Raw genomic sequence first — 9,696 nt, forward strand, 5'->3', positions numbered from 1 at the left:
GCTTGAGTGAGCATACCTACCAGGCAGAACCTGGAGCCAGACCTTGGCCTGACAGCCACCAAGGGAGGCTACCTGGCTGTCCCTGCCCAGCCCTAGTGGCGGCACACAGATTAGAGGGAGCCCAGTTACAAATGCTCTTTATTTCCAACTCGCGGGTGGGGGTGTTGGGGAGGGGAGGTGATGGGCAGGCCCTCCCTGCCAACTCCAGGGTTGGGAGGGCATGGTCTGCTCCTTGGTTTTGGAGCCAATGAGCTGCTGCCCTTTCGGTGAGGTCAGGGTTCCTGGGACAGGGGAGGGCTCAGAAGAGAAAGAAGGCCAGCCAGTATCCTGGGCAATGGAAGGAAACAACTACTGGGGAGGCGGGGGCAGGCCAGGGTGCCCAACACCTCTGGGCTGCCCAGCTTGGGGGAGAACATCAAAGGGGACCCCATTGAGAAGAGCTCAGCCAGGCCAGCTGACCCAGCCCTGCGGCCAGGTATAGCTTGGGCTTTTGGAAAGTGGGTTTTCCTGGGGAAGGAGGTTGTGGTGGAGCAGGGCATCTGGTCACCAGGCCAAGGTGGAAGGTGCGGAGCAGTGGGGAGCAGCGGGCTCCCAGGGGAAGCCTCTGCCTCACACGTAGTCCCTCTTGTCCAGTCCAGACGCGCCTGAGCGGGAGGGGATGGAGTAGCCCAGCGTCGGTCCATGGGGCCGCTCGACCTGGGGCGGGGGGCACGTGCAGCAGAGGAGCCCCCCGCCCAGCATAAGCAGTGCGGCTGCCGCCCAGCCCAGGTAGAGGGAGGCTCCCAGCTCCCGCTTGAGGGCTTCAGCCACCAGGGGGTTGTAGAAGTCCTGGATGATGGCGTGCGCCGTCCAGCACACAGGGATGAGCACCAGGATGCCAGCGAGGAGGAGGATGACTCCCGCGGTGAGCATGATACGGGCCTTGGCACCTTCATCCTCCACACATGTGGTACACTGGGCACCTGTGATGGCCAACAGGAGGCCAAGCAGGGTCAGCAGGAGGGCGATGACACAGAGGGCACGTGCAGCCTGCAGGTCCTGTGGCAGCGCCAGCAGCGAGTCGTACACCTTGCACTGCATCTGGCCCGTGCTCTGCACCACGCAGGACATCCACAGCCCCTCCCACACCACCTGGGCTACTACGATGCTGTTGCCGATGAAGGCGGTCACCTTCCACAGGGGCAGGGCACAGGACACCAGGGTCCCCAGCCAGCCCAGCACAGCCAGGGTCATGCCCAGCAGTTCTAAGCCAGTCGAAGCCATCTGGCCCCTCGGTTAGGTCTTCTCAGCCCCAGGCAGCCTAGGTGACTCAAAGGGTGTGTCTGGTGTGCTGGGTGGGTGTCTCTGTGCCCAGCAGGAGGGGAAGGCTTGTTGGTGTCCCCAGGCCAGGCCAGTCCTCAGTTCTGTGAACCTCTTGAAAGGCTCCTCCTCTCCGTGCCTCTTGCAGGTGTCTCTGGTCCTTGCAGAGTACAAAGCAGGCTCCTGGTCCCACTCAGCTGAGTGGTGGGTGTCACCTTGAGGGGCCTCCGCCCATCGAATGCCGTGAGGGTGCTGCTGCTCTTGCCACCCTGCTGTCACACCTGGGCTGAGCTCACACAGGCCCTCCGGATGCACTGCCAGGCTGAGGACATCTGCGTCCCCTGCGGGCTGGCACAGGTTCCCACCAAGCGACTCTGACAGTGCCACCTGAGGACTCTGCAGGCTCTCAGCTGCAGGCGGGGTTTTAAGGCCCAGGTAGGGGAGGAGCAGAGTGAAGTGCAGGGAGGCCAGGATAGGGCAGACCTGAGCCATGGGGAGGGTGCAGGGCTGGGGATTCTTGGGCAGCGGGTGGATGAGGGGCCTGGGGGGTCAGTGGGGGACGCCGCGACTGAGTGGTGACAGGGGAGGAAAAGCATCCATAGCATCTGTGCATGTGGGAACCAAGGGTAAAGGAGGGGAAGATGGAGGACAAGCTGAGGAAGAAGAGAGGGATTGGGGGCCAAAAAAGTAACAGGCTCAGGACAGAAACACACACAGGGGGCGTTGGCCTGCCTTCCTGAGCCGCCTCCTCCCACAGCCCCTCCCGGCCGCCTCTGCTCTCCCCCAGCCCAGTTTCGTGATGCAAACATGCCCCAGCTCCCCGAGTATCGCACACCCCCACCCGCCTGGGACTCTCAGGAATCTGATCCATCCCCCGTCTCAGCCCAGTGGCCCTGCTAGCTCCCAGGGGAAGAGCCCCGCCCGTACTGTTCCCCGGACGACAGGTGCCTGGCGCCCAGCTCAGGTGGCATCGCCCTGGCAACGGCCTAGAAAACTACCCCCCCTTCAACCTCAGCTCAGGTGCGCTCTTGCCACCCCCGCTGCTGAAACCAAGGTTGAGCTGAGCTGCCTAAGGTCTCCAGAGGCCAGAGGATAAGGGGCCTGTTGTGAAGTTGGGGGACCCTCAGGAAGGGGGATGGAGGTGGGAGGGGCTTGGGCTGGAACCCAGGGTGAGGCGCAGCCCAGGATCCAGTTATCTTCCATGAGTGGGTGAGTGAGTGGCCAGTCAGGCCTCCCGGGACAAGACACCCCAGAGGTGGGCACGGGAGTTAAGTCCGGACACTCAAGTGTCCCCAAGACCTGCCTTCCAGTGTGCAGGAAATCCTTTCCTCTGGAAAAACTCCCTCAGAGCCTGTGATTCCACTCACGGGGACAGCCTGGGAGTCCCAGTGACCGAAGCTCAAATCCTGACCCCTATCTGGGACAGATCATGGAAGGTCAAGGTCCTTAACCTCCTTTGGTCAAAGACCCACTTGAGAAACCCCATGGGACTCACAGAAAAAGCACCCACAAAAACGTGCCCCTCATTTGTGGGGGAGCATTCATGAACTCCCTCAAGCCCCTGCCCGGGTGCTAAGAACCTCTGAAGATTGTTGTCTGAAAAGGGGGTGTGACGGCCGGGTGCGGTGACTCACGCCTGTAATCCCAGCGCTTTGGGAGGCCAAGGCGGGTGAGTTACCAGGGCAGGAGTTTGAGAGCAGCCTGGCCAACATGGTGAACCCCATCTGTACTAAAAATACAAAAAAATTAGGTATCCCAGCACTTTGAGAGGCCGAGGCAGGCAGATCAGGAGGTCAAAAGATCGAGACCATCCTGGCCAACATGGTGAAACCCTGTCTCTACTAAAAATACAAAAGTTAGCTGGGCATGGTGGCACGAGCCTGTAGTCCCAGCTACTCGCTACTCTGGAAGCTGAGGCAGAAGAATCACTTGAACCCAGGAGGCGGAGGTTGCAGTGAGCCAAGATCGCACCACTCCACTCCAGCCTGGCGACACAGTGAGATTCCGTCTCGGAAAAAAAAATTAGCTGGCCGTGGTGGCGGGCGCCTGTAATCTCAGCTACTTGGGAAGCTGAGGCAGAAGAATCGCTTGAACCCAGGAGGCAGAGGTTGCAGTGAGCCGAGATCGCACCACTGCACTCCAGCCCAGGTGACAGTGGGAGACTCTGTCTCAAAAAAAAAAAAAGAAAGAAAAGAAAAGAAAAAGAAAAAGAAAAGGCGATGTGAGGAAGATTCCCTCCATTCACACACTTTCCAGGGAGGTACAGAGGATCCTCAGAGTGGGCCATCACCTGGGACTGCCTCTTACCCACCTGGTGCTGGGAGGGCTAGGGTGTGCTGGAGCCCACTGGCCAGTGCGGGCAGGGCTGGGGTGCCCACCACACACATCTGGTGGCTGCACCACTTCACGGCACTGCCTTCAGGGAGCCAGTGGTCAGGCACGCCCCTGCTCAGTGCCCCTCACCTATTCGGTGGGACATTATGTATAAAGGGCTCTAACCTCAAGGAGCGTTCAGGGTTCAAATCCAGGAGTATGAGCATCACTTCTGTGAAAGGTTTTAGCATCTTTTGGGTCTGGGCACTGAGGCTCACACCTGTAATCCCAGCGCTTAAGAGGCCAAGGTGGGAGGATTGCTTAAGGCCAGGAGCTTGAGACCAGCCTGGGCAACATAGTGAGACCCCATTTCTAAAACAAACAAACAAACAAAATACAAAAATTAGCTGAGTGAGGTGGTTCCTGTCTGTAGTCCCAGCTACTCAGGAGGCTGAGGTGGCAGGGTCTCTTGAGCCCAGGAGTAGTGAGCTATGATTATGCCACCGCAGTCCGTCCTAGGTGAGACCCTGTTTCTATTAAAAAAAAAAAAAAAATGATACTTTTGAAAGAGAGATTTATACTTTCCTTCAGATTTGCAAAGGGGCCTTGACCCAAAACAACTGAAGATCCTCCTCTGCAAACACAGAGACTGAGGCCAGCGCCAATCAGCTGGTCTGTAAGCTAAACAGAAGCCTCACCTCCTCTTCACCACCCCTTTCCACTGAGGGGGGCTCTTCCGGTATGAGGGGCTGACCTGGTGGCCCCACAGAGTCTGGAGAATGGGGGCTGATGATAGGGGCTGGAAAATGGCCGTCGATGGACTCAGGGAATCTTGTGGTGGGTTTGTCCAGCTCATCCAGCCCCCGGGGCTTGGATTTCACAGGGTGGGGGTGGGGAGAGCGAAGAATTGCAGACGGAGGCAAGCCGGTCAGTGGGCTCCCTCGCAGCCTTCCAGGGGCCTCCAGGAATCCAGTCGCACAGGTTTGGGCAGCTGTCAGGAGGCAGCAGCAAGCCTGGCTCTCTGGAAGGCCCCCCACCCTGCAGCCCCATCCTAGGGGCTATTCTCTTCCCCGGGCCAGAACCAATCCTCCTCTTCCTAGGGCCTAAGGTGATCGGCTCATCCCACTTTTTCGAGGGACATTCCCAGTTTGAATATTGGGTCCTGCATCCCAGGGAAACCGGGACAGCTGGTCCACTTGCCGTCGGGCCCTGCGGTTCCACAGGCAGCTCTAAACCCTTACGTTGTAGCCCAGTGGCGGGCTGCACACATCCGGTGAGCATTGTGCCTGGAAAGGGCGTAAGAGGATCCCAGGGTTTTTTTGTTTTTGTTTTTTGAGACGTGAGTTTCACTTTTGTTGACCAGGCTGGAGTGTAATGGCACAATCTCGGCTCACTGCAACCTCTGTCTCCCGGGTTCAAGCTATTCTCCTGCCTCAGCTTCCCAAGTAGCTGAGATTACAGGCATGTGCCACCACAGTCAGTTATTATTTTTTTTTAATTTAGTAGAGAAAGGGTTTCACCATGTTAGGCTGGTCTTGAACTCCTGACCTCAGGTGATCCGCCCGCCTCAGCCTCCCGAAGTGCTAGGATTACAGGCGAGCGCCGCCACACTTGCTCAGCGACCCCAGGTTTTTTTATTTTGTTTTTTGAGACGGAATCTCGCTCTAACGCCCAGGCTGGAGTGCAGTGGCGTGATCTTGGCTCACTGCAACCTCGGAACCTCCACCTCCTGGGTTCAAACGATTCTCCTGCCTCAGCCTCCCTAGTAGCTAAAACTACAGGCATGCGCCAATATGCCCAGCTAATTTTTGTATTTTTATTAGATATACGGGGTTTCACCATATTGGCCAGGCTGGTCTCGAACTCCTGACCTCGTCATCCACCTGCCTTGGCCTCCCAAAGTGCTAGGATTACAGGTGTGATCCACCGCGTCCAGCCAACCCCAGGTTTTTAAGACTCCAATTCCTCTTTGACCCAACATCTCCAGATTGGAGCAAGGAGGAAAGCAAGCCGACACTCCAGGGACTAGCCAGCTGCGTGTGTGGCGGCTGCTCAGTGGACACACACACCCCCACCTCAGGGACCAACCCGCTGGACTTGCCTTCACAGTGGCCTGGTGTGGCTTCAGCCTCCTCCCACCCCGACTCCCACTCCAGGTCTCTAAGATAAAACAAAGTATCTCTCCAAGCCCCTTGGGGACAGTAAAAGTGGGGAAACATCTCGGAGCCTAGGAGAGGCTGGAAGAGGGTGGTTGGGGACCTGCCCATGGTGGGAGGATTCCCAGGACACATGGGCAGCAATTCACCTGTTGTCCTCAGCCCTCGCTAGGCCTGGGTTGGGGAGGTCCCAGACCCTCTCCTAGGCCCTCGTGCACCTGGATTCAGTTGGATCTTGGGAACGGAAGGGTTAAGGTTGGGGCTGAATCCGAGACTTCAAGGGCCGGAATGCCATTGATATGGAGAAGTGGGAGCCCCCGGTGTAGTTACCATCTCAATGGCACTTTAACACATCCAGCGAAGTCCCCTCCCCCATCCGCCAGGTCGGGGGAAAGAGGTGGGGGAGGGGAACCTTCCCCACTGTACTACCCTGGGAGGAAAGGAAGTCGGCCCTCCACCAGCCCCTTCCTGGAGCGACAAAATGGACCTTGTTTTTGTTCCGTCTAGGAGGAAAGAGGGGCAGGGAGACTCAGGTGGGCAGAAGAAACCAGGGATCAGCTTGGATAGGGTCGAAGTGGGTTAACCCGCGGCTCTTAAGAGGGGGAAGTGGGGCCCAACGACCAAGAAAAGGAACTAAGTTACCAGGAGCTATCATGAGGCAGGAATGGTGCGGGGGTGGGTGTGGGGACTGCACACTAAGAACCCCAAGGGCAGAGTCACCCACTGCGCCTGGAGGAGCTGAGACCCTGATCTTACAGGTAGAGAAGCCGGTCCCCTGGCTCCCAGACCAAAAGGTGCAGCTAAATCTCGGTGGTATGGCCGTCACCCTCACGGGTTCACTGCCCACCTTCACAGACAGGAACAAGCTCAGGGAGCTGAGCAAACCTGACCAAGTGCACAGCAGGGAGCAGGACACGCCTGACACCAACCCAGACCCTGACTTTGGAGCCAGCCCCCTGGGTGGGCTGAGAGAGCCTCCTGAACCTTTTTCCCGACAGGCAGCCGGGCAGGGCCTCTCCTTCTGGGCCTCCCAAGCACCACCCCGTTCCTCCTTTTCCCAAATTATTCGAGGCTCCCAGTACAGGAAAACCTCTGGGGAGAACTGCGTCTGGATCTGATTACGGAGGAGGCCCCCTCCACCTGCTGGCTCACTCTCACTGCCGCGTCCCTGGCAAGGGACGTGCCCTTTGCTCCCCACTTGCAGGAGGCAGCGGGCTGGACTCCCAGAACCCCATGCGGGCCCCACCCCAGGGATCCCTGGGCAAGTCACAGCTGCCCAAACCTCAGGTGCCTCCTGGCTGTAAAGCAGAGAGAGGACAGTTCTGCTTCAACCCTGGCACATCCCTGGGCTAGTGTTTCGGGGATCGAAGTAGGTATTGACTCAAGGCAAGCATATTTTGTCAGAAGCATAATGGAGGTTTCACTTGTAAACCTGGGCAGACTCCATTGACTGGGTAACAATTAACTTTATTATCAGTAGAAATTGTCAGTTTCAACCAGCAGCAGTTGTGGCTCCCACCCTTTTGAGGGTGGGGGCCCCATGGCTAATGCTGTCTTTAAGAATACACATCCGTCCGTGTACTTCCTGTTTCTTAGCTGAGAGAGGAGGCCTCAACAATATAAAGTACGGGGAGCTGGGGAGCGGCAAGCCAATGGGAATGGGCACCTGGCCATAAGTCAGAGAAGGGGAAGGAGTCACTTTATTCTCTTTTCTTCTGGTGCCAGTAAGAACTAGTTCTTATCAAGGTACTAGTGCCATCAGCTCCTACCCAAAGGCACCCAAGGCTCCAGGTCAGCAAGACAGATTTAAAACACATTGTGTTCGGCGGGTGCGGTGACTCACGCCTGTAATCCCAGCACTTTGGGAGGCCGAGGCGGGTGGATCATGAGGTCAGGAGATCTAGACCATCCTGGCTAACACGGTGAAACCCCATCTCTATTTAAAAAACACAAAACAATGAGCCGGGCGTGGCGGCGAGTGCCTATAGTCCCAGCTATTCGGGAGGTTGAGGCATGAGAATGGCGTGAACCCGGGAGAGGGAGTTTGCAGTGAGACGAGATCGTGCCACTGCACTCCAGCCTGGGGGACACAGCAAGATTCTGTCTCAAAAAAAAAAAAAAAAATTACTTTCTGGGAAGACAGCTGGAAAGATAGGCCAGCCCCACAGGGGAGAGGACACTACCTGTCCGGATTGGACGGGGGCACGCAAAACGATACCTCCACCCATTAAGCCCTGGAATCTGTGAATGCGACCTCACTTGATAAAAGGGCCTTTGCACATGTAATTAAACTAAGGATATCAAAATGAGGTTATCCTAGATTTCAGGCAGGTCCTACATTCAACGACAATCCAACCTCTTACAAGATAAAAACAGAGGGAGATTGGAGACAGACACGGGAAGGCGGCCATGTGAAGACGGAGGCAGGAACTCCTGTGATGCGGCCACAAGCCACAGAGGGCCTGGAGCCAGCAGGAGCTGGGAGAGGCAGGAGGCATCCTCCCCTAGCACCTGTGACGGGAACAGGGTCCTGCCCACACCTTGATTTTTGACTTCTAGCCTCCAGAACTGTAAAGAATAAATTTCTGTTGTTTGAAGTCACTCAATGTGTATAAATTTGTTACTGCAGTCACAAAGAACTAGTACATTGCCCTTCTTGGTGGTGGGTCTCGGGCTCTCTGAGGTCCCCTAGGGTCAAGGTTGGCTTCCTGATACCAGTCCTGGGCTGCTGGAGCGGAGCCCACTGAGATAGAACTTCTGCCTGATTACCTGAGCTCAGGCCACCTAGGGAACAAAGAGAACTTTATTAAGTTGTAGAGGCTGCACAGAAACTGGCGGGTGGGGGTGCAGGCAAAGCTGGAAAGAACAGGAGCTTCCTCTCAGGGCCCAGCGCGGGTAGGGGTGGGGGAAGCTCTCCTGTCCCGTGGGGATGATTCACAGCCTTTGCATGTGACCCTCGGGTCCAGTATCGATCCACACCGCTGCTTCCCTGGTGCGCACAGCCAGCCCGACCTCTGGATCTGTCAAGTTGAAAATTTGACTTCTGAAGACTTTTGAGAGGCCGAACACGGTGGCTTATGCCTGTAATCCCAGCACTTTGGGAGGCCGAGGTGGGCGGATCACCTGAGGTCTGGGTTTCCAGACCAGCCTGACCAACATGGAGAAACCCGTCTCTACTAAAAATAGAAAATTAGCTGGGCGTGGTGGCGCATGCCTGTAAACTCAGCTACTCGGGAGGCTGAGGCAGGAGAATCGCTCGAACCCAGGAGGCGGAAAGTGCCATTGCACTCCAGCCTGGGCAACAAGAACGAAACTCCGTCTCAAAAAAAAAAAGACTTTTGAGACAGTATCAGAATTTTGAAGAGCCATACACTGAGGATGGCCTTAACCATGGCATCCAGACCCTTTATTTATAAGAGAAATGAAATATTTGGATATAAAGCACTTTCAACTTTTGTTTTTATACCCTTGATCCCCATGCCCTTGGACATGTGCTGTGGGCCCCGCCCGCTGCTCTGATCACTAACCAGGTTATCAGCTCAGCGGATGGGTTACATTCTCAAATAACCGAGCAAGAGGCCCGCTGGAGGGCTAGAGGGGAAAATGGAAGAAAGACCCGAATCTTTAGACGAGTCTATTTTCTATTTGGTAGAGAAAGTCTCGCTTCTGTCTCTACCAAACCTGGGCTGCTTCCGATTCCACTTCTCTCTTCCCCAAACTGGGCTCTAATCCCCGTCCTCTGAATCCATGCTCGGGGAAGGTGGCTAGGGGCACTGGCCCTGTCGGGGGCTGCCTACTCACCAGCCGCGGAAGGGGCCGGGTCAGAAGGGTGGCGACAGGAAAAAATGCAGCGGCGGGGGCGAAGGGAACGCGGGCAGCGGCCACATGTCGCGGGTCGCGGGGGGCGTCAGTAGGCTGAAAGGAGAGG

The 9,696-nt window shown here is 56.6% G+C and overlaps 1 protein-coding gene across 1 annotated transcript; it reads right to left on the bottom strand.

Moving 5' to 3' along the window:
- Window positions 1-121: 121 nt before the first annotated feature.
- On the bottom strand, window positions 122-2,158 carry CLDN9 (claudin 9). The gene has a single exon (XM_011982621.1). It carries the CDS (start codon window positions 1,261-1,263, stop codon window positions 610-612), a length of 654 nt encoding a protein of 217 aa, XP_011838011.1. The 5' UTR covers window positions 1,264-2,158; the 3' UTR covers window positions 122-609.
- Window positions 2,159-9,696: the final 7,538 nt, after the last annotated feature.

Source organism: Mandrillus leucophaeus, unplaced genomic scaffold (assembly GCF_000951045.1).
Source record: "Mandrillus leucophaeus isolate KB7577 unplaced genomic scaffold, Mleu.le_1.0 Scaffold240, whole genome shotgun sequence".
NCBI lineage: Eukaryota > Metazoa > Chordata > Mammalia > Primates > Cercopithecidae > Mandrillus > Mandrillus leucophaeus.